This window comes from Apodemus sylvaticus, chromosome 14 (assembly GCF_947179515.1).
Source record: "Apodemus sylvaticus chromosome 14, mApoSyl1.1, whole genome shotgun sequence".
Classification (NCBI taxonomy): domain Eukaryota; kingdom Metazoa; phylum Chordata; class Mammalia; order Rodentia; family Muridae; genus Apodemus; species Apodemus sylvaticus.
This window is the reverse complement of record NC_067485.1, coordinates 81,587,002-81,612,391: the sequence shown is the minus strand read 5'-3', so window position 1 is coordinate 81,612,391 and position 25,390 is coordinate 81,587,002. Positions and strand designations below refer to the sequence as shown.

The following is a 25,390-nucleotide window of genomic DNA, read 5'->3' as shown; positions in this document are numbered from 1 at the left end:
CAGTGCGAACAAGCAAGGGCCATCGCCCTGGTCTTAAAGAGCAGCGCCCAAATCTCCCGAAGAAGGCCTTCTTTCTTTCAGCCCCTTCATACTCTTGGCTTTCTGAATCCAGGCGGGATCTGCCGATCTTGGGTCCTGTCTTCCCCTTCCGGATTGGTGCGTGGGCATCCTAAGGGGTAGTGTGGACTGGGGGGACCCTGGTGGATTGGGAGATTCCTCCTTCCATTCAGACCCACAGCGGTTCGCCTGTGGTGCCCGGTATACACCGGAGATCCCTACCCCGCCGTTTCCCGTTCAGGGAGAACACGGACTGTGTACCACCGCTATGGGCTCTGTTCTGCCTCCCCCGAGCGGCACATCAGCTGTGCTCAGGCACCCTATCCAGGCAGGGCTCAGGAGGGCACCTTGGATGGGGCCAGCACACCCAGCCTAGCACTGACTTCTCCATACTCATAGGCATATTGACATTGAATGCATCATGTTCCTAGAGGAAATGCAAGATTCTCCTCGTGGGCAATCGTTGTGAACACGTGGATGAGACATAGGAGGCTTCGTTCCTTGTCACCAGTGCTGCCAGTGTGGCTCATGGCAGCTGGGAGTAATCTAACTCCACAGCGTTCATTTCCCTCCTCCACTTCCCTCTCATGGTTCAAAGCAGTCCAAGCTGGAGAAGGGTGCTCTTAAGGCAATGGTCAGAAAACTCCTGCCCTTGTGAAGAACTGGCAGAGAAGTTACAGGTGAGCATCTCAGTGAGGGTACAATGGGAATCCAGCTTTGGGTGAAGGGAGATGGTTGGAAAATGAGGAAGCCAGGCAATAGAGCAGCCATCTTTAAACTCTGCCCACCACTCAAGGTTTGGCTTGCTGACCCACTCCATCCTCATGGTCAAAAAATAAAGGTCACTGGAACAACAGATTAGTTATGGGACCCTCCTGGGTGTCTAACAACAAAAGAATGATTAAAGCAAATGTGGAATATATAGATTTTCTTGAATATATGTGTACACACACACACACACACACTAGTCAGTCCTGATTGGCCTGGAGCTCACTATACAGACCAGGCTGGCTTCAAACTCACAGGGATCCACGTGACTCTGGCTGCTGAGTGCTGGGTTTAAAGACATGTGCCACTAGCCTCAGCTCAGCTAGGATGGGATTTTTTTCCAGCCATAAAGAAGAAACTAAATGCACCTAGAGATAACAATATTAAGCAAATTAAGCCATCCCCAGAAAGAGAAATATGTTTTTAATTTCAGCTCCTAGACTTTCTATAGGTAACTAAACATAAGTATGTCTATATAACCCGAAAGTACAAGAAAACTGTCTAAGGAATCCAAAGTTAATAATGGAGAGAAGGGGGAATAGAGGAGAGAGTGGAGGGTTTCAGGTGGAAGAGAAAATGCTCATTCTACAGTGTATACCTGCATGATTATATTCTTTTGTTGTTGGTGGTGGGTTTTTTGTTGTTCTTGTTGTTGTTTTGGATTTGGTTTTTTGAGACAGGGTTTCTCTGTGTGGTCCTGGCTGTCCTGGAACTCACTCTGCAAACCAGGCTGGCCTCGAACCCAGAAATCCACCTGCCTCTGCCTCCCAAGTGCTGGGATTAAAGGCATGCACCACCATCGCCCGGCTATGATGATATTCTTATGTAACACAGTACTGTGTATAATGAATATATGCAATGAAAAAATATGTATGCATGTGACCTCCCCCTGCCCACTGCTCTCAAGAATAGCAGCCAACAACCTGACCACCCACTTCCTGAAGAACAAGAAGAACTGGTTTCCAGCCTTCAGGGGAGGGGCTTGGTCTGCCTTTTTCTTGGGAAAAAGGCATTAAAGATGGAGACTTAAACCAGAAGCCATGTGTTTTTGTGCCTCTCCATGTGATTTCTCTTGCAACCCGTTCCTTACCCATCTCTCTTTCCAGAAAACCAGGTTAAAATGTGTGAGCTGGACTCTACATATGCACACCCCAGAATGGAGAAGAAACTGAGTTCAGAAACAGGCTGTGTGAAGGAGACTTCTGAACTCACGGGAGAGGAGAAGCCAACAGCAAAGTCATGGGATCCTTCAGACTGGCTCAGGCTTGGTCAAGAACTTCGCAAGCCTAGTTCTTAGACCAGGTAAACGTCATTAAATAATGTTAGATGAATGGATATTACAGCAGCCTTTAAAATCTGTTATTCATAAAATCCATCCACCATTTCTGGGAGCTGGAGCCTGTCTCCATTTACCCCTAGTTCCTTTCCCATCCAGGTCACAAAGGGGACACTTACAGTTGCTTGTGCACTGACAGTTGTTGCTCCAGGAGTTTCCCAAGCAAAGCATATAGATCAGCTCGTTTAGTCTGCGGAAACCTCTCTTGCATTCACAGTTTAGGATGGTGCCGTTCTTGTAGGAGAGGGCTTTGAATGTAGCATTCGGGACCTCAGGAGGGTCATACAGACACAGCTCTGCAAAGGCAAGGAGAATGTTGGTGAGGCATGAGTTTAATCGTGCAGTACCTTGCTTGCACATTTCTTCTCTTTTTAAAGGGTTGGTGTGTACTCTGCCTCCCCAGAGGCTCACACTGTGGTTCCTGTCCTGGCTGGTTTTTTTTTTTTTTTTTTTTTTTTTTTTTTTTTTTTTTTTTTTTTTTTTTTTTTTTTTTTTAATGTCAACTGGATACAGGATAGTCATTTGAGACAAGGGAACCCATTTAGGGTTGGGTTGTAGGCCAGTAGTGTGTTTTCTTCACTGGTGATTGATGGGAGAGGGCCCAGCCCATTGTGGGAGGGGCCAGCCTGGTCTGGGTGCTATTGGAAAGCAGGCTGAGCAATCCTTGGGGAGCAATCCAGGGAGCAGCACTCCCCCATGGACTCTGCATCAGCCCCTGCTTCCCAGATTCTTCCCTGTTTGAGCTCCTGTCCTGACTAAGACACTTCCTTAGACATCTTTGTATTGGAGATGCTTCCATTAGCAACTGCACAGATGTATAAATGACCTATGTGCTGAGAGGAGGAGGCTGTTGAATGCTCAGCCCCTAAGTGTGACATCTAGACCACTCCCTCCAAGTCTTGGGAACACTGTAGAAAAGGGGAAGAAAAAGTGTGTGTGTGGGGCAGTTGCTGTAGAACACTGTTTTCTGAGAATGACTTGGGTGTTGTACTTGTGAACTCCTAGAAACTTCCATTACCAGTACAACATTGTGACTGTCAACATCTTATCATACAGAGAGGAAGAGCTCATGGAGTTTGTGATGGTTTGGATATGCTTGGCTCAAGGAGTGGCACTACTAGGAGGTGTGGCCTTGTTGGAGTAGGTGTGTCACTGTGGTTGTGGGCTTTAAAACCCTCCCCCCTAGCTGCCTGGGAGTCAGTCTTCTACTAGCAGCCTTCAGATGAAGATGTAGAACTCTCAGCTCCTCCTGCACCATGCCTGCCTGGATGCTGCCATGTTCCTGCCTTGATGATAATGGACTGAACCTCTGAAGCTGTAAGCCAACCTCAATCAAACCCTGTCCTTTATAAGATTTGCCTTGGTCATGGTGTCTGTTCGTGGTAGTAAAACCCTAAGGAAGAGGAAGTTCCAAGCTTTTATCTGATAAAAAAGTTCCTATTTTTTTTTATCTGAGTGTTTTTGTAAATACATTTTTGATTTTATCAATAACACTAAGTAATCCTCAATTTCATCATTTATATGTTTATGAAAATCTTCAGTCTTATCAGAAAATGATGTGCAGATGGCTGACTGTTGCTGCGCAGGGGGAGATCATAAGGCCCCACCACTGAACATATAGGAAATTGCTGGTTTCTGAGAGAGGGAGAGACATGTTCCTCAGGAAAATCAGACCATATAGCCACTGGCACATTGCTTATGTGCTGTGAATAACCCTGTACCCATGTTCCTGTAGGTGGCTCTAATTAAATTCATCGGTTCACCACAAACAAAGACATGAATGTGTCAGAACAACTAGTTGGGAAGAGACAGGGGACCAGTGGGAGAGGGAGCACAGAGGATGATGTGTGTGTATGTGAACATGATCAAAACACATATGCATCAATGGAAATGACACGATGAAATCCATTGTATGGTTTGAATATGCTGATAAAACTGAAAAGATAAATATTTGTGTCAGAGATGGTATAGCAGTGTTCACTCAAGTTCCTCTACAATTTAAAATTCAAACTGTAGAAGGAATAAGTAGAAATACATAGAATTTTACTCTGAAGGTACTTCATGTCTAGCATACACAGGAGAGAGTGGGTCAAGATACACCTAAGCTTCTGAGACAGGCCGGGTGTCCTAGCATGATCACCAGAAATAGAGGCTCCCATGTAATGTTTTGAGAGAGAGTCTTCTCATGTAGGCCCAACCAGACTCATTATGTAGCTAAGGATGACCTTGAACTCTGACCTTCCTGCTTCACCACAGCCAGCTCTCTACACCTGACTTCTGAGGGGAAAAGTGACCCTGATCTGATTGAAGACCGTTCCATTCCAACAAACTGAAAGCTAGCATGAATTTTCCCATTAGGATGGGTGAAATGGAAAAAAAGACAGAAAATCCCTCTACGTGTAAAGGGGAACCAGAGCTGCTGGAATTCTTTATATAGTACTGAGAGCACAAAACAAAATTACTTGGGCAAACTATTTAACTGTGAGTTGCAACCCGTTTGGAAAATCTCTAACTCCAAAAATATTTGAATTATAATTCATAACAGTAACAAAATTACAGTTATGAAGTAGCAATGAAATAATTGTATGGGTGGGGGGGTCACCATAACATGAAGAACTGTATTAAAGGGTCACAGGATTAGGAAGGTTTTGAACCACTGGTTTAAGTATTTAAAATGGAAATTGGAGAGATGGCTCAGGAATTAAGAGCTGGTATTCTTGCAGAGGATGAAGATTTGGTTTCTAGAACACACGCTGTGGTACGAAACTCTCTAACTCCATTTCCAGGGGGACCTGATGCTGTCTTCTGTCCTCTGTAAATGGCAGGCATGAGTATGGTGCATATAAATTTATATGGGCATACATTCACACAGGCACAGATACATTAAATAAACCAAAAGAGTAAATAACGCCTTTTAAGAATAATTTCTCTATAACTAATTTTACTGCAACAAAATTGATTATCTTAGCAATTCTTGAGTAACTACTCATTAGTGCAAATAGTCGGGGATTCATCTTAATCATATTTGGAATTTGGTAACTTGTGGTTACAAGCTAAGAAACCTTTCGCATGCATAACTTTGAAAAGGGCCAGATAAGTTTTCTTTGGGATAACTTTGTACCCCTAAGCATTCCTCAGAGTACGGTGGTGTTTTTCTAGACAAGGCTTTGCAATGGAAATTTCCACAGTCATCAGGGACTAGTCCAGTGTCCAAGGAGGTCATGTGGGTTCATGGAGATAGTTGTAGAACTTTGTATTCTCACAGATTTTCCAGTTCTAAATGAACCTTTCTCAGAATTGCGTATAATTCTCCTGAAAGGCTTTGCCAAATATGTTCCAAAAATTATTCAAAGACTCCAAGGCAGAAGAGCCCGTGGGAAAGGCAGCCCTGGAGATTTTTTTCTTTTCAATCCCTTAAGAGTAAATTTGGTTTATTCTTGGCTCTTCTCACTATGTTGTTAATAAAAGAAATATCAGTGCAACAGCCAAAAATGAATAAAAATAATTTGTTTACAAGGCTCTCAGGTCATGAATGAGAATTCCATGTATACAACTCAAAAAAGGAATCCTAATTTATTGTCTAAAATGACACCAGGCAACAGGTTAGTTTTTGGGACACAGGGCTCCCGGAAGACTCCTATCTCGAGGTATTTGGATGTGGTTTTGCCTTTCATGTAGGCACAGGGCCAAAGAAGAAGACAGCAGTTGTTAATCAACCCAATCAAAGAGTTCGGATCAGAGACCTAGACTGGGAAAGTTAACGCAAACTCTTCCAGGGCGTGTTGCACATCTATGTCCGATTCGCCGTGAGACTTAGTCCCATTCTTGCCAAATCTCTCTCCAGTCACTCTCCCTGAAGTAAGACCACAAGGCAGTGATTATCTGTGTCTCCAGGAATTTTCTGAGCAAGTGGAATACAAAACGTTCCGGGAACTTTTGACTCCTTCAGATTATACTCTGGAAAGTGTTCGTGGCAATTACAAAGCCTCCTCCCTGTGGGCTGCAGCACAGGGTAGGTAGAGAGAGAAAGGTGCTTCTTGTGGTTGGACTGTAGAAGTCGGTCCATTGACTCCTGTGTCTGGTCCCCAGCAGGTGGCGCTGTTTGGAATAACTGCGGGACCTTGCGGGGTTGAGACTTGTGGTATGAGGGCATTTGTGCTTTTCTCACCAGCCCCTTCTGCTCCCAGGAAGAGACCTCTATATGTAGTAACAAGGTCGAGGCGCACAGACTTGGCTCAGGACTTCTTACCCAGACTGCCATCCTCCTCACATGGTTTTGTGGCTTCGCCTCCACTCCTCAGATAGAAAAACTCCCCCCCCCCTTTTTTTAAACAGCTTTGTTTTTAGAAACCGAATGAAACTAGAATTAATTGTGCCTTGACGTACTTCTGTGCTCCTTGAACTAAAAGGCAATATTGACAGTTGACGCATACTCGGGAGACAAGTGGTTCTTTTATCAGTAAGACAGCGCCCCTAATGGAGGATGACAAAACGCTCAGTGGCCGGCATTCAAAATACCTGAAGACAAGGTTGGGCTGTTTCTAAGGAGCTCTCTAGCGGTGTTGATGTTTTCTCTTTACAGTCACGGGAGGGGTAGCTAAGGTTTAGGGAGGACTTCTGCCTGCTGCATCCTCCGTTCTGTCTGTATGCCCTGCCCGGCGACTCTTGCCTTCCAGTGCACATTGAGCAAAGCCTTGACGCTTTGGAACGTGCCTTCAGAGGGGTTTGTGTATTGACCTGAGATCTAGTCGGTAGCTGGAGAAAAGGCGGGCCGGGAGACAGTAGCATTGGTTCATCTATGATGTTGAAGATGAGAACTTTTGGGACCCTTGTGGCCCAGGTAAGTGACTTGAAAGAAGGGGTGCCAAAGAAAGCCAACTGAGCTTGAGACAGGAGTTGTGGCTACATGGGGGATTCAAGGAAATGTCTGTAGCGCAGCCAGCACTGAAAAAAAAAAAACATGTATGGGGAGTGGGGAGGAAGATTAGAAATCACTCACCAAGCATGTTGTCTGCTGGAGGGATATTGACTGAGCTTTATGAGGGACTCATGAGAGAGGGAGTCACCTGACAAACTGTGGCTTTTGCCTGAAAGTCATGCTCTTCTGATCTGATAAGAAAGCCAAGGACAATGCCAGGGTTGCTTCCAGCCCCAGTCAATGGTTGGGCCTTACAGAAAGTGGTGTGTGTGTGTGTGTGTGTGTGTGTGAAAGACAATTCAGTAGAGCATGATGAACACCCTTTAACACGGCCAAATGCTCGGAGAGTGGTAGACTCACAGGAAAGAAACTATCCTCTGTGCCCTTTCTGTGAATCGTGGGAAACCCCGAGGGAAGACCTGAGTTCTCCAAGTTCAGAGATCTTCCTTCCATGTTAGAGAGATGTAACCTGCAGGAGACAGGATGCCCTCCCTCCCCATCTGACAACTGTCGCTTGCAGGGAGATGTCTCATCTGTCTAAGCTCTCTGGGTACCAGACGGTGTTGATTATGTTGTGGCTCAGTCCAGATCATTATCTGTGAAGTCAGAGCACCTAGGCCCCTCTACTTGGGTTTTTTTTTTTTAAATATGTAATAACAGATCTAATTTCTGAACTTTGCTTTGTGTATATTACCTCCAATGCACTGTGCAGCCACAAAAGAAAAATATCCTCACCTAGCTTCACACAGCTGGAGACCGAGGTCCCAAGAGGTCAGGCTACCCTAACCACGTTCTCATAGTGGGAGGAACTGGAAGTCAGAGTCTAATGGCCGCCTTTATGTTTAGCCTTAAAAAACAAACAAAACAAAAAACAAAAAAAACAAATCTCCCTTTTACCTTCATAAAATTATTTCAAACAGAAAACTCGCATGTGTTAAAACAGAGCCAAGAGTGTGAGGACAGAGTGCGAACCTCCAATGCTCTTGGAACAAAAAGTTAGAAATGAACACACAAAGCACCCCGTTCCCCTTCCGACCTGCTTCTCTGAGTGACTCTCACCACCCAAGCCAGTTCCACACGTTCCCGATCGATCTTCCCGACGATGATGAAGACCGGTGTCAGCTCATCTCCCGAGGCTCATCTCCGGTGAGCCACACCGCTCTGGCACTCCCCCTCCCCCTCCGCTGACTTTCCTGACTCCCATACAACCCAGCGCCTGCCCACCTCGGTGGCAACAGCATCTTACCACTTCTCTCCGCACCACTTCTCTCTACCCTATCCGCCGCCTCCATAACAATACAGAAACCAAGAACTAATCGGAAGTGAGGTCCGACGCGCCCTTCCGCTTTGTGATTTACCGCCGGATACGACCCCTCTCTTGGCTTTCTTTTGATTTGGGAAGTTTTTCATCTAACATATGCTAAATTCTTGGCAAGGAAAGTCGACTTTGCTCTTGCTTTGCGTTGAGCATCGAGTGCCAATCACACAGCAGGTGACAGCTTCCTTGAACCATCAATCAGCAAAATGATGAAACAGCATCTCAAACGCCCTAAGACATTGCCTTTCACCACATGGATTTGTCCTTCTGGGCTTTTGACTTTGGTGCCCATTGGGGAGAATCCTGCCCACCCCCACCCGCTTCAAAGCCAGGTTTGAGGCTACCCTTGACTGGAGTTCAGATCAAACCAAACAAGCCATCTTCGCAGAGGCGTTGTGAGACACAGCCTACCATCTTTGCTGTAACAGGATACCCAACAAAAGCGACGGATGGGAAGGCTTTATCTTGGCTCGCAGTTTGAGAGCACAGTCCTTCATGGTGGGACATCCCAGCCGCAGGAGCTGCACCCACAATCAGGAAGCAGAGAGTGATGGATGCTAGCGATCAGCAGGCTTTCTCCTTTCAGTGCAGACCAGGGCTACAGCCACTGGAAATGACACCTTATACCTTAGGGTTGGTCTTCATGATTATTAACGCTCATCTACAAAGTGTGTGCATGTCACAGCCAAAGGGAAATTGAAGGCACTCGGTTAACAAGCAGGGGAGGGCAGCTGATCCCTCCCTCGCACCTCAGCACTGAGTGCTGTGCCTTGGTCATGGTCTCTTGCTCTGAGGTTCTGAGACAGAGGGTTAGCCAACAACTTGGGCATTTCCCACTCCTGCAGGCACAGGGACCAGTCTGGCCAGTGAGAACTGTCAGCCTCTCCTCTAGGCTCTGCCCAACAGTTACCTAGCAACAGTCAGGTACTATCCTGGCTTGCTATAAAAAGGATTGTTTGGCCTCTCTCTCCCTCCCATTCCTCCTTTCCCTCCCCCTCTTCCTCTTCCTCTCCCTCCCTCCTCTTCCCTTCTCTTCCCCTTCTCTCCCTGTTCTCTCTCTCTCTCTCTCTCTCTCTCTCTCTCTCTCTCTCTCTCTCTCTCTCTCTCTCCCCCTCAGCATGTTCCTGGCAGTCCTCTCGCCTTCTTTCTCTCTCCTCCTCTCCTCTCTTTCTGTCTCTCTCTGTTCCCTTCTTTCCTCTGCCTCTACTCCCTTCCCAAGACCCCCTCCCCATGTCACAAATAAACTCCATTTTATACTAGACCTGTACTTTGGTGGGGTGGGGGGCAGTCTGCAGATGCCTCAGCATAGACTCGCTAAAACACTCCCTCCTGCTGCATTACAAAACATACCAAAATAGCATCCATGTGGCTCCTACCCCCCACAGAGTCCTGCGGTTTGCTAGGGTAGCTCAGGGGTACAAATACAGCCTTGCAGTGTCTTTGTCAAGGCAGCTGGAACTCGGTCTCTCTGCTGTTCTGCCTGGTTTGACCTGTTTGACTAGAAGACAAGGTCCACCCCTGACACACATCTCACACACACACACACACACACACACACACACACACACCCCGTACATCCATACACATCCCACATGCACACCATATTCACACACACTACATGCATACACACTACATGTACAGATACACACAACATACACACATACCACATGCACACACATACCGTACATCCCACAGTCACACCCCACGTACAGGGAGCTCTGACACAAGAATCTAGGGAAGAAGCTTTTCTATCACCTAGGCAAGAGGGAAGCTTTGACTTGCTTAACTTTGCTTGCTAAGTTTACCTTGTTTCCCCTCAGTATACTCTTTTCTCACTCCTTTATCTAATTGCATTAATTAATTATTAATTATCTAACTCGGACCTTTCCCATCTACTTCTCACTTATATTATATATTCCTTATTCACTTATATTATATTATATATTCCTTATTATATATATATATTTATAGTCTTACATTAATGCTACTTTCACTATTATATATCTTTTCTGTGCTTCACTTTCCTTTTTTTAAAGACTTATTATATGTAAGTACACTGTAACTGTCTTCAGACACACAAGATGAGGGCATCCGATCTCAATACAGATGATTGTGAGCCATCATGTGGTTGCTGGGATTTGAACTCAGGACCTTCGGAAGAGCAGTCTGCTCTTAACTGCTGAGCTGTCTCTCCAGCCCCAGCTCTTCACTTTCTCGTGGCCACTGCTGTTGTAGACGTTATTTCAATAGGATTTTATTGTATAAACATTGTAGAGCGTACTTGCTTCTGAGCCAATCGTGGTGCTGTGGGTGCTGGAAATCAAGCCCAACACCGTGGACACACAAGGTAGGAGGTGAGATATACTTCCTCCGTCCCAGATGAGAGCACTTACACCACATTCCATTCATTACCCATTCCTGCTCAAACTCAGCATGAATAATGAAAGAGACGAAAGACCCAGAATGCATAGGGTTAGGATCAGGGCTGAAGACTCAACACTGGATGTAACAACAGAGAGAAGTAATACCTTGAACTCTCTCCACACAAGCGAGGCATGGCTGGCTGTAAATTACCTCCACCTCTTCCAAGTTATATAACACAGAGTCTACAGCAGTAGCCAGAGATAATGCATCTCACACACTGCAGTGTCTAGAACACAACTCCTGAACTATCAAAGAGACCACACTCATGGGAATCCTATAGTAAAAGCAGGTCAACCAATCAGATGCTACCAAATACAGCCCAGGAAGCCGAGGAAAACCACAAGAAGCACCCCAACTACAATTAAGCCGAGTACTCACTACAAAACAAACTGATGTTCTGAGGACCACTAATAAGAAAAGGTTATTCTATAAGAAGAACTGTTAGTTGTCAGTAAGCTTAATTTGTGCATATTTATGTAGCTGCGTGCCCAATACATAGGAATATACATTCTCTTTACCACAACTGGAACTGTGGTGAAGAGAACTGAACTCCTACTAGGTACCAGAGGCAGTTTCTACAAGTATCAAAGAGTAAGCATCACACAGATTCATTTCTAACCACGGTGCAATGAAATTAGAAGTTAAGAACAGAGAACAAAACCACAAAGAACAATAAAACTTCACACATTTTAAAAAAGAAAGCTTGAACTTCCAAACAAATCCGTGGATCAAAGGGAAACTCAGAACTCATTCTGTAAAATGCTCTGCACTGAATAGCAAAGAAAAATGATAACCACAACCCCTGCAGTATCTCCTACAGCCAGCACAGTATCTCCAGGGATGTCTACAACCCCAAATGAGAATGCACGTTTAAAGAACAGACATTGCCCCATCTAATACTTACTGAAGAAAGTTAAAAAACAGTGGAATAATGTTAAAGAAAGGAGATCAAAACTGTAAAGGAAAGACTGGTCAAGGAGAAAATAAAAACCAATAGGGAATGTCGGTCAAATTAAAAACTATTCATTTAAGGAGATTCTGGAAATATCCAGGAGCTGGATCAACTGGGCAACAGTATGAAGAAAGGGGAGGTGTGACTGCTAATCTACCAAGAACTCAGAAATGAGCAGGACTGGACTGTGAGTTCGAGCCCAGCCTGAGGTACATGGCCACACTTCATCTTAGAGAGAGAGAAAGAAGCTGAGAAAGAGGAGAGCTATACTTGACAAACCAAGCATTTGAAAAAGTCACTTCTTGAACAGATATTTGAAATCGGTAGCAAGTGCTTAATGCCAACTATTTCAGAGGGCATCTTAGTTACTTTTCTATTGCTGTGATAGGGCACAAAGAGAGTGTGATGGCTTTCAAAGAAAATATTGAATTTGGCTCACGGTTTCAGAGAGTGCGAGCCCATGATGGCAGAGTAGAGGAACAGCTGACAGCTCAGATTTTTGTCCACAGCCATGAGGCAGGGAAAGAGCCCTGGAGTATCACAGGAGCCTTTTGTAACCTCAAAGGTCTCCCTTCCTAAACCTTCCCAGCCTGGAAATTCCACCCACTGGGGACTATATGAACCTAAGGGAGCCATTCCTATTCAAACCACCGCAGACGCTCACTCCTTTCACAGAGTTATTTTAGTCTTCCTATTAAACTTGGAATGGACTGCAGAGAAATGGCCATAGGACCATCTCACTTATAAAAAAAAAAGGTGTCAGAATATTGATTATAATATCTGTACTTGGTTTTAGCCAGGTGTGACAAAAATTAATATTCTGATCAATTAGATTTATCTCAGCAGTGATGAATGGTGCACTAGTGGAAAAGTCTCTCGATATGACTCTGTTTAAAGGTGGAAAATTATATGGTCATGCCAATAGAAGGAAACAAATTCAAAGATGATTAAAAAAATTAATATTCATTAAAGCCAGACACGGTGGCACATTCTTCAATCACAGCACCCCGGAGGCAGAGGCAGAGGCAGGTGGATCTCTGAGTGCTAGACCAGCCTGGTCTTCATAGTGAGCTCCAGGACTGCCAGGGCTACACATTGAGACCCTGTCAAAAGTGTGTGTGTGTGTGTATTAAAATTTTTTTCAAGGTAGTCATTATTAAAGAATTCTCTTTTCTGTTTTTGTTTTTGTTTTTTGAGACAAAGTTTCTTTGTGTAGCCCTGGCTGTCCTGGAACTCACTCTTTAGTCCAGGCTGGCCTTGAACTCAGAAATTTGCCTGCCTCTGCCTCCCAGGTGCTGGATTAAAGGCATGTGTCACCACTGCCTTGCTTACGAAAGGTTTCTTAAAATCAAAGGGAAAATGCTGAAATAACCATATTTGCAGAATGCCGACTAGCCTTTCTGTCTGTGAGTCCTGGTGTTATCCAACCCACAATTCTGAGGCTTAGTTCTCTCAGGCTGCACCAAGGCAGCAGTTTCCATAAGGCAGGAATGTGTGACTCACCAGGAAGACCATTTTGGAGAAAACCCTGTGCCTTCTTGGAGGTAATTACACAAACAGTAGGTCTACAGGAACTAGGAGTTTGCTCTTAGAAACACAGGCCCCGAACTGAGAACTGCCCTGTCTCACAGTGCTGCCACCACATCGTCACGTCTGGAGCCTGTGAAGCTACAGTGGTCGGGCCTGTCTTTTTCTAACTCTTCAGTCACCTCAGTGAAAACAGCTTCAGCACTTGAAAGAGTTAACCACAAACTTACCACAGAATGTCAACTCAATTTAAATTACAGTGTTATCAGATTAAAAAAGAAAGAGAGAGAGAGAGAAAAAAAAAAGGCAGGAAAGAAATATTCCTGTTCTTTCTCTGAAAACTAAAGACAGTTTCCCCCCTCAAATCTTAGAAACTGATTTCTTGGGAAGGAGACATATTTTTAGCAGAGCTCTGCTAAATTGGTAAATCCCACGCAGAGTCTTCTGAAAAAAGACAGAGCCTTCTGAGAAGTAAGTTGTAATTGTGAGGGCTAGCTTCAAGTGGACATCTGTGGGATTTCCCCTGTGTTTGTAGTCCCAGAACTCAGGAAGCTGAGGGATGTGATCACTGTGAGTTCGAGGCTGGCCTATCTATATATATCGAGTTAGTTCAGGACACATAGCTGGATGCTGTCTATAAATAAATGAATGCATAAATAAGCAAGCAAACAAATAGAGACTGGAGAGAAGGCCCAACTGTTAAGAGCCTTGGCTGCCCTTCCAGAGAGGTCCTGAAGTCAATTCCCAGTGACCACTCAGTGGCTCACCACCATCTGTAATGGGATCAGATGCCCTCTGTTGTCTGATGCCCTCTTCTTGCCTATATGCATACCTGCACACAGAGCATGCATATATATGTATATATAATACATAAATAAATAGTTAAAATAAGCAAACAAATAAAAATTTAAAATAAACAACCAAAACGCTGCAATTAAAGACAGGAGAAGTAACCATGGTGTGGGACAGAAGTTGCAGCCAACCGTTGGACTGAGCCCAGGGACCCCAATAGGACTGAAGGACAAGGACTGAAGGAGCTAAAGGGGTTTGCAGCCTCTTAGGAAGAACAACAATATCAATCAAACAGACCCCCCCAAAAGCTCCAAGGGACTAAACCACCAACCAAAGAGTACACATGGAGGGACCCATGGCTCCAGCCTCATATGTAGCAGAGGATGGCCTGGTCAGGCATCAATGGGAGGGGAGGCCCCTGGTCTTGTGAAGACTTGGTTCCCCAGCGTAGGGGAATTCGAGGGTGGTGAGGTGGGAGTTGAGGGGGGGTGGGAATGAGCACTCATCTAGAAGCAGGGGGAGGGGGAGGGGATGGAGGGAGGGTTTGTGGAGGGGAAACAGGCAAAGGGGATAACATTTGAAATGTAAATAAACAAAATAACCAATTTTTAGAAAAGATCAGAGGAGAGACAGAAAACAAAGAAAAGTCATGAAAATCTGAGGGACCCAGAGCAACTATGCCGAGCACTACCAATAACCCCCAACCTGGGAGGATCCGGGAGGCAGAGACAGGCGGACCCCCTGAGCTCACTGGCTAGACAACCTGGGTTATCAATGCAGGGACTGCATTCTCTAAGGAGCAGGATGGCAAGCTCTGGCCAACAGTTCCTCAGCACTGACAGCTGAAAATTACTTCAGAGAAATGGCCTCTGAGGAGCCGGTGAGAAAGGGAAAGTGAGGCCTGGCACCGACAGGGAAGCCTAGAAGTGAGCCCTCGGTCACACCTCTCCTCAGGGCACCAGCAGGGTGTCTGAGGACACGGGCCCTTTTACTCTTAAAAGACTCTTTAAAAGTTGGGTTTACTTTCCTTTAAATAAGGAGTTTTCTCTTTACAAAGGTTCTTTTTTGTTCTAAATCAAGCTCTGAACAGAGGTGTCACTACCACAAGGACAGGAAGATCATACCACTCTGATACCCAGCTGAGTGACAGGCTTGTCAGGGAAAACCACCACAACCTGCCCACAGTCAGCAAGTGTCAACCATGCAACCCGGTGTCAAGTCACGGCCCCAAAACTCCCTGGAAACTCTCAGGGTGCTGGGCAGGAAGAGGTTGACGTCAGTGTAGAAGTCGGGGACTTCAAAAGAAACTTTTAGAAACATTTCTTTTGCCATTACCCACAACATGATAAACTGACCTTTTCCCGGGGACCTGGGCCTGTTTGATTTTAGGGCTTCTTTCATTTACATATATACATTGTGTTTTTTTATATATCATTTTATTGTGTATTATTCTTATAGTTTATTACATCTTTAAAGCACTGCTTTTTTTTTGTCTTTATACAGTATAGTAAGAACTGGGGACCCAGCTCAGAGGTAAAGTGTTTGTCTAGTATAAATTGAACCCTGGGCTCAATCCTTAGCATCACAAAAAACAAAAAGCAAAGACTCTAATGTGATAATATACTTTGCGATCCCAGGATTTAGGGAATGCTGTGGAAGGAAGATAATGTGCTTGAGGCTATCCTGGACTGTGTGGGAAGTTCAAGGTCCACCTCAGTTAGAGTCCTTGTCTCAAAAAACAAGAGCTCAGTGGTAGACCTTAGCATGGTGAGGTCCTGGGTTAGATCCTCAGAACCACAGGAGATGAAAGAGAAGGTAACAGGAGGGCAGGGGAGAGGAAGGGAGGGCAGGGCTGGGGAGGGGAAGATACAGCAAGGGAGGGGGAGGGGATGGGAGGAGAAGGGGAAGGGAGGGGAAAGGGAGGGGGAGGTAGGTTAAGGGTAGAGAGGGGAAGGGAGGAGAAGGGAGGAGAGGAGAAAGGAGGAAAGGGGAGGGGAGGGAAAGAGGAGGGGAGGAGAGGCAGGCCAGGGGAGGGAAGAGGAAAGGAGGGGAAGGGAGAGGGGAAGGGAGGAGAAGGAAACTCACGAATGGTGTGAATTGGATCAATGAGGATTCTTCCCTTCTGCCCTCCCTTGCTTTCTTCCTTGAAGAGGTCATGGATGTTGAGGACTGGAGGAAACTTCAAATGTACTCAAGACATGTGGTAGCTGGCCTATAGATGGTGCCTCTAACATTCCTGAGGCTGTGGAAACAGTCTGTTACTGAAGGACTCCCGAACCTGAAATGTCCCTGCAAGGTATTGCTTGAACCAAGCAAAGCACAAAACCTCTGTGCGAATTAATTGTTCTAAATTCGAAATGGAAAGTGTTGGATTCTAATAATTTCAGTCACTCACGCTGACGGAGTGTCGGTCTTGCAGGAGCAGTGGACAGGGCCCTGTGGTCCATCTATATTCTGACTTGAATCTCAGCTCTTGGCTTGGGTGGCAAGAGTCCAGGCAGTATCTCTCTTATAAACAAGACATTGCTGGAGGCTGAGTTGGGTCTTACTCATCTCTAACCTTGTGAGAAGTGGCTCAATAGATCATGAATGAATTAATGAGATTCACAAAGTGACAGAGAGAGAAATAATGACAAATCCCTGCCACAGGGTGGACATTCCTTGCCACTGTGCCTCTCACCTCTCACATTTACCTGTAAGTGGCTTTTTAGTCTGCTCTTGGAAGCACATACCCATCTTTGTCTTTTATTTTTTATTACTGAGAACACAAACAGAAAACCAGTTTCTGAAGGAGGTATCTATTTTGGTCCCACACAGAAAACAGTGGGCGATTCTGTGGGCAGAGATGGCAATTCCTGACTGAAGTGTGGTGACTCATGGCCAAAGGTGCTCAGAGTTTCCTCTGCTTTGCCAGCTGCCAGCGCAGACTCGGCTGCTGTGCCTTCTTTGAAACACTATCAGATGCAAGGAAAACACCCCAGGCTGTTCTTTGAAGGTTACAGAAGGATTCAGAGAATACAGGATCTAAGACTAGCAGGGTCCTGAGGAGCTCCTACCAGAGTGAGAGAGGCACACACTGCACTTCCAGACACTGAGAGCGAAGCCGGAGGGATCGAGAGTTTGAGGCTGACCTTAATCACATCATGAATTTCTAAGCCATCCTGGGCTACATATATTTGGGGGAGAGCCGGGGGAAGGCTGAGGCTATGCTGGCGTGTACGGTGCTGGGAGAACAGGAGGACTTAGGCTTGGGTCCCTACGATGTATTCCTGCAGCCTCAACAGAGGGACTGGAGAAGACAGGACCACAATGCAGCTTTTGAGCAGGTGGTCTAGCTGAACCAGTGAGCTCCAGGTTCAGTGAGAGACTCTTGTCTCAAAAAAGATAAGGTCAAGAGATGAAGAAGATGAAATGTGAACCTCTGACCTACACACACACACACACACACACACACACACACACACCACTGGTTTGGCTGGTAGACCAGTAAGCCCCAGCGATCTGCCCATCCTGCTTTCCCAGCAATGGGATTACAAACATGTGCCTACCATGTTCAGCTTTTTAATGTGGGGAAAGTATTGATTTTTAGCAGAGAAACACTATGCATTTGAAACATTTTGTTTTGACACACATCTCTGTGCACATATATAAATATATATGAATATATAGTCACATACATATGGATATGACAGATATAGTCCATCAGCGTGGCTGTTCTGTACAGCTCCTCAGTCCTCAGGTGGCTGAGAGCAGCCCATGTGTACAGCAGAACCATCACACAATACGGTCTTCTAACAGTCTCTGTTATCCTTAAGCACCATTCAGAGCTAGGTTCTCCAAATCATCTTCTCAGAGAATCATCTTTATTACCCAGGCTGCTCTCTGTATTCTGATCACTTATAATATTTGTAGGCTGTGTTATATAGACCATGCAACATTTAATCAATATTTAATCTTCTCTAGAGTTGTTTTCCATTTCAGTTGCAAGCTCTGTGTGGATAGGTAGTGTGCATTTTGTTGTTGTTGTTGTTGTTGTTGTTGTTGTTGTTGTTACATGATAGCCTGCTGCTCAGAACTGGGCCCATGCACTGACAATACACATCTCATGTTGGAGCCTGTTTGAACTAGAATTTCAAGCTACCGAATCTCTCTCCAAACAGAATGCTTTATAACAAAATCCCCAGGGGTCTCATAAAGTTTGAGAAGTGCTCCTCTATTTTCAAAGAATAAAAATGAAGCAATGGAATTAAACCAACATGGGAATCATTTGCATTTCTCTTCCCTCCCTCTACACCTCCCTCCACCCGTTCCCCTTCCTCCTCCCCTTCCCCCTCCTCCTCCCCTTCCCCCTCCCCTTCCTCCTCTTTCTTCTCTTCTTGTTTTGTTTTTGTTTTTGTTTTTTTTTTAATTTGTTTTTTTTTCCGAGACAGGGTTTCTCTGTATAGTCCCTGGCTGTCCTGGAACTCACTCTGTAGACCAAGCTGGCCTCGAACTCAGAAATCTGCCTGCCTCTGCCTCCCAGAGTGCTGGGATTACAGACGTGCGCCACCACTGCCCGGCTTGTTTGTTCTTTTTAAAATAGTCTCACTGTGGAGCTCTGTGCTGGCCTCAAACTCACAATCTTCCTCCACTGATCTCCCAAGTCCAAGGGTCACAGCTATGCACACCATGCCTGGCTGCAGGATTCCGTTATTTTACGTCTCTACAGTGTTAGATTTCACTCCTCACTGCATTTTCCTTGTTTGGAGGGTAATAAAAATAATGCCTGGTTCTTCTCCCCCGAGAGTCTGACTTCACTAGTCTGAAGAAGTCCCAGCCATTACTTTCACAGGCACTCCAGATGCACGTCGTAATTGCAGCTGGTGTTGGGAAGCACGGCTCCACAGACAGTTCCCGTGAGACCTGTTTTCTTGTTGAGAAAGGCAAAGCCTGAGGTGACCACAGAGCCAAGTAGCCAAAAACGATGTGAGCAACATCAGAGTAGGAAACACCCAACATTTTCAGAGATCACTTAGTTGTTTTCCCTGCAAATGGGCGATGCCCTTGAAAATGTGGCAGAGAGTTGGAAAGGGAACAGAGCGTTGGCAGATGTCAGCTTTCCCATGGCAGTCTTCCTGATAGGAATCAATCAGCAGCTGTTTAGTCTTCATGCTGGAGAACACAGGCTTGGACCTTTTTCTATCCCTATAATTCTAATGTGTGGATGGATGGCTGCATGGATAAAGACACATCCACTTCTGAGAATTGGGATAAAGGCATACAAGAGATGTTGTAATCAAGTCATCAAGAGGCCTGGGTTTACAGGGCAGAAGTGGCGTATGCCTTTCATCCCAGCACTCGTGAGACAGAGACAGGTGGCTCTCTGAGGTGGTGGCCATCGTAATCTACAGGTTCAGTTCCAGGACAGCAAGGTCTCATTTATTTATGTGTCTATATGTACATGCAGGTCAAAAGAGATCACTGGATCCAAATAGGCAGGTATGTACCACACTCCCAGCATGGGCACGAGGAACCAAACTCCATAACAGCACTATGCACTCTTAACTAGGCATCTCAGGTCTGGGATTTATAACTTTTTGAAGTAATGCATTGAATAAAGGTTCTCATTTTTTTTCCTCAAAGGGAATAGTTCAAGATAAAGAGAAGAAAGAGATAGACTCTCACTCCTTCTGCAAGACATGGTTGTAGTTTGAAGGAAGAAATCCCCATAGCAAGCAATCAAACAGGAGAAGACTTCACCAAAACACAGTGGTGTTTTTACATACACCCACAACTTGAGCAGTACAGAATTAGTAATCTGCTAATTAGTAATGCTGCTGTGCAGAGCATTGCACTCTTGAGAGTGGGAAATAACCAAGAACCCGGCTATCAGAATTTGGTCTGCTAATACCTGGTGACCTTGCAATCCACATGGCACCGGGCATGTCTTTGGTTGGGAACTTTTCTTGTTTCCAAAAGTGCCCCAACATAAAAAGGACTTGTGTGTGTGTGTGTGTGTGTGTGTGTGTGTATGTGTATAGGTCTTTTTTCCCCCAGAATTCTTGAGGTATAATGATGGAATTGGAAGGGGATTTCAAGGTCTCTGCAACAACCTTCTCCTGTTGCAGAGAGAAGTTTGCTGAAAGCTGTGACTTGCTAGGTCTTGCCTTTGGTTTCTCTAACATCATCAGGTGTCTTGTTCCATTCTACACATCTTTAAATGTTCATTTGTCTCCTAGTGGTCTGTTCCTCACTGACCACTGATGGCATGTTCTACTTCTTAAGAGACTTCGATCTCTATCTGTAAAGTGTATGACCATCATCGGGCAGTAGGAAGATGAAGGAAAAAAGAGCTAGCATGAGCAGCCGCTGTGCTGAGGTGCAGCCTGGCCTCATGGCGTTCATGGCTACCACAGGAATGCTTTCCACAAGAAATTACACACAAGTGTCTAGAATTCTCAAAGTTTCTGAGTGTGTGTGTGTGTGTGTGAAGTGCTTGCCTCTTAAGTTTAAGGACCTCAGTTCTGATCCCTAGTACTCACATTTGTCAGTATGCATCTGGAAAGATAGCTTAGTGGTTAAGGACAAAGGACCCAGGTTCGCTTCCCACCACCCACATGGAAGTTGAAAATTATCTATAGTTCCAGTCTGAGGTGATCCAATGCCCTCTTTTGACCTCTGAGGGCACCAGGCAGGCATGTGGTGCACATATATACATGCAGGCAAAACACTGATACATCTAAAATACACACACACACACACACATACACACATACACACACACACACACACACACACACACACACACACACACACACACACACACGAAACTCTCTGACCAACCAGCTTTGACTAACCAAGTAGTCCCAGATTAGCAAGAAACTCCATCTCTAGTCAGCAACAATTAAAAAAAAACCCAAACAATAAGAACACAGACTCATGTCAGTGGCACCTAAGGATTAATACCTAAGTTGCCTTTTGGTCTCCACACACATTCATCTACACACATATCCACATGAACACACATGTGTGACACGTAAGCAGGTGAAATAAATTATTGCTTTCTCAATGTTCAAAGCTAAATCAAGCACAGACACAGGTTCCGTTATCAAGCTGTTTCAGACCCTTAGGAACAAATGTCAGGATTGCTTTATTAAATATTCCCAGTGCTTGGCAGAGCCCCAGGTCTTCCAGGTCTCTTTTGGGTGATGAGCAAAGTCACAGTAGCTATAACACTGTGAAGAGCTGAGGGGGCATTGTGAAGCGTGCGTTCTAATAACAGAGCTGAAGATGGGAAATTCTAGTGTGGGCAGTTGCCTTTACCAGAAGGGATAATTAGACAAGTGTATCATGTTCATATGTTTCCACACCTTCTGTTGTTTGACTCTAGAGGGATAAGGATTAGATTACAGAATTCCTAGAATGAAAAATGATCAAGAGACAGCTCAGACTTTCCACAATTCTAAGAAAGGTGGCTTCAGTTAGCTGCTGCTGTGTTGGCAACATCAGGGAGAATTCTCTTTTAACCACATCCCAAGGCCCAGTGATACAGAGACTAACAACACCCAGGTTGACTAATACATCCCTTGTACCACATCACAATTTTAAGTGGTGGCTTTGGAAATTTTCAGAATGAAAACCTGCCTTATGAATCAGCTAGAAATTGAATCTGTTGACAGTCTGTCTTATTTCATTAAAAAACCTCTTGCCCCCAAGGAATAGAAAGACTTGTTTATTTTTTAGACTTTCTTAAAATTTAATATTTATTTACTTTTATATGTATAGGTGTTTGACCCACATCCAAGTCTATTTGCCATGTGTGCGGTGCCTATGGAGGCCAGAAGAGGTTGTCAGATGCCCTGGAACTGTAGTTATGGATGGTTTTGAGCCACCGTGTTGGGTCCTGGGGGTCTCAACTCTTTGAAAGAGCAATTAGTGCGCTAAGCCAATAATGAGCCATCTCTCCAGACCCATGAATTGCTTAAACTGGATTCTTCCTGGAGAATGAAGAAAGCTGAAATGAGATTAACTCTTGCCCTGGGGTAGTTTCTGAGCTCCTTGCTAACCTCCACAAGCCTGGCCATTGCGTTCTCTCTCCCATTGGGAGCCAAGGTCCTTCTTGACGCAGCTCCTTGTACCTGATTTCTTTCTACTATCAGCCAGCATCACCTCTGCTCTTGTTTCCAGTAGAAAAGATAAACGGGATGTGAGCCTTGAACACTGATTTTGGGGTCACTTCTACTGATTGATGACACATGCACTGTAAAGTGGTTGGAAGTTGTAATAAAGTACATACATCTGGTTAATCAAGCATACTCTATAAATGGCATTCCCTGACATTTTCAAGTAGTTTTCTGTTACCTCCCAAATGCAACTAAAGCATTTTAAGTTGTGGGCTAGGAATCAGGGTTGGAGTGCTTGCTTACCGTGCTCAAGGCCTTGGATTTCTATCCCCAACAACACAGGAAAAGAAAAAGATTGAGCTTCCTGTCCAGAGCTGTAATGCCTTTGGCCCCATACCTATCTTTCTGTTCTTTATTCAATAGCCCCATCTTCAGAGAATACACTTATTGAGTCCTCATTTCTCTATATCTATCTATCTATCTATCTATCTATCTATCTATCTATCTATCTATCTATCTATGTCTATCTACTTATCTCTACATCTATTACCTATCTATCTACCTACCTACCTACCTATCTATCATCTATCTAATAGACCTGAAATATATATATTTTCACAAACCTATTTCTCTTTCTGGATTAGCAAGGAAAAAATGGTATTAGGAAATTCACCCTCAATTAAGAAGAGTTGTTGGATGTCTGAGTTGGTGGTGATTTTTATTTCTTAAAAGAATACCTGACAAAAATCCATGATGAGGATGATGATGGAATTTACAATTTACATATATGTTCACTATGTACACACACAGAAGATAACACCAGAGGAGCAGAGGAAAGTCATGCTCTGAAAATGAGTATATTTATGTTTTCTGAAATTGCCATAAAATGACATTTACAAGACACTTCCCAAGACAGCATAACCAAACCATCCCTGGGAATGAAACTTAAAAAGGACTATGAATGTGAAGTTCCTTTCTGCTATTGTAAGAAAGGTTGATAGATTCGGGACCACTGAGGCACAAAAAGAGGTCCTGGGGGACCACAGACAAGAGGTAGAACCCATGATTCAACTCCCTCTTCAGGGTTGTTCACCTCTGTGCTCCCTCTGGTTGTCCAGATGAGGAGATGTAGGCTTCCCAAGATTCCCAGGGCAGTCCCTGGTCTCTTACCTGCCCGACAGCTGGGTACTATGGTGAATGAGAGAAACCCCAACATCAGGAAGCGTGGCTCCATCTTCCTGACACGTGGGATCAGGATGGAGGGTGGAACTGGATGAAATTCTCTGCCGTATGTTGAGTCAGCCCCTTTTCTACATTCTCCTGGGAGAATGTCAGAACAAGGGCTTGGTCCTCTCAGGCTGTCATCTTGGCTTTTATACAATGTCAATGACAGCCAGGAGCTGTTCTATTTAAGCATTAGGCTGATCTGCTCAGCAGGAAGTTGTGCCTACTCTGTTCTGTGATCTCATATAGGAAGTGTTTTTTGATGACAATATAGTTTGCGGTAATTTTTCAAACCAGTTTCTTTTTTTTTTCAAGTTCAATTACTGGGAGGTGTGGGCAGTGTTTGGTGAGAAGGATCGGGCTTCACTTATGAGTCCTTTTTATGCTTTGCCTGTACAAGGAAAGGGGGATTCCCTACTGTGGCAGGAGGGGTGAGCAAGCACTTCTCGCCAGTGGTCTCACCTAGGGTTTTGTAAACTGAGTTCTCTCCGGGGAGTCTCCCCCAGGAGACTCAGCAAAGACTGAGAAGCAAGATCATGAAAAGGGGTGGAAGGGCATCTTTAGCCAAAGGCGGGCATCTCATCTAAATTGTCCTGATCTAGAGCCCTTTTAGAAGTGTAACTGAATTCCAGGCTGTGCGGTATGTTCAGAGGGAGACAATAAGCAAACACCTCTGTATCAGTTCAGTCCATGCAAGGTGTTTGTGTGTGTGTATGTGTGTGTGTGTGTGTGTGTGTGTGTGTGTGTGTTGGATTTGGGTTTTTTGAGACAGGGTTTCTCTGTATAGCCCTGACTGTCCTGGAACTCACTCTGTAGACCAGGCTGGCCTTGAACTCAGAAATCTGCCTGCCTCTGCCTCTCAGAATGCTGGGATTATAGGTATGCACCACCACCAACACCCTGTGCAAGGTGGTTTTGAATAATTCTGATGCATAGTTCAATGTTCCATGGGTATGGGATCCACAAATGTAGAAGACAGGCCCAGGAGGACTTTCAGAAAGAACCCTTTGTCTTCTCTTGTAGTGTCACCAAGCTGTCTTGTCATCCACTATTAATATGACTTTTTACCTCTAGCCTAATTGCTGATCATCTTGTTTTGCAAATGAGATCTGGTAAAATCTTAATTTCCTCCCTTGAGGGAAAAATGCACACTAGCACATAATCAGTAAATTTATAGACCGTTCACAGGAGGGTCACGGGTACTTTGAACTCTTAAGAACCTGAGGATCTTAGGATAAAGATACCATGATGTGGGCTCTGGAGACGGGCTACATCCAATATATTTTTGAAATCAGCACTGATTTCATAACACATACAGGAATTCAACCATGACACATTAAGACCGGAACATAGTCGGGCAGTGGTGGTGCACACCTTTAATCCCAGCACTTGGGAGGCAGAGGCAGGCGGATTTCTGAGTTCAAGGCCTGCCTGGTCTACAGAGTGAGTTCCAGGCCAGCCAGGGCTACACAGAGAAACCCTGTCTCAAAAAAAAAACAAAACACAGAAATAAAAAGACACATGAACATGAATATAAAACCAGCATACATTTCAAGCTATTTCAGATAAATCCCTGTAAGCACATGTCCACGTTTTGTTTCAAACCTGCTGGAAATAGGTAGTTTCCACTAAGTCCATTTCAAATACTTCTTCCCTGGTAAAGACTTTTAAGGAAGAAAAGATAGTCTAGATGACCCCGATAGATTAATTTAAGAGACATCTGTCTAAGGGTCACTAATGTTCCTTCAGGACAGGCGGTTGGTCGGTCAACTGTATAAAACTGAGTCTCCGCAGATCAGGAAGTTGCTCAACTCTCTTATCAGAAATGTCTGGTACTTCTCAGAAGAAACTGCACGTCATATCAGGCATTAACTATCTGACCCAGATTGCCTCCTCTTAGGTTAGAGGTGAGTCTTTGCTCTTCCCAATAGTAGAAGGTGGTCGTTGCCCAGTGATCATGACAAGGAAGAGC

General features: G+C 44.8%; 1 protein-coding gene and 1 long non-coding RNA gene across 2 annotated transcripts in view; one reads left to right on the top strand and one right to left on the bottom strand.

Moving 5' to 3' along the window:
- Positions 1–23,612, bottom strand: part of Il2ra (interleukin 2 receptor subunit alpha) — a 38,915-nt gene extending 15,303 nt beyond the window's left edge. The window contains exons 1-2 of the mRNA XM_052157201.1: positions 23,365–23,612; positions 2,281–2,457 (exon numbers count right to left, since the gene is read on the bottom strand). Of these exons, the coding sequence (XP_052013161.1) occupies positions 2,281–2,457; positions 23,365–23,428 (241 nt within the window). The 5' untranslated portion in view covers positions 23,429–23,612. The remainder of the gene's footprint in view (positions 1–2,280; positions 2,458–23,364) is intronic.
- LOC127664924 (uncharacterized) lies at positions 438–3,593 on the top strand. Its single transcript, XR_007973280.1, has 3 exons — positions 438–737; positions 1,932–2,127; positions 3,218–3,593. It is a non-coding gene; the product is annotated as an uncharacterized LOC127664924 (long non-coding RNA).
- Positions 23,613–25,390: the final 1,778 nt, after the last annotated feature.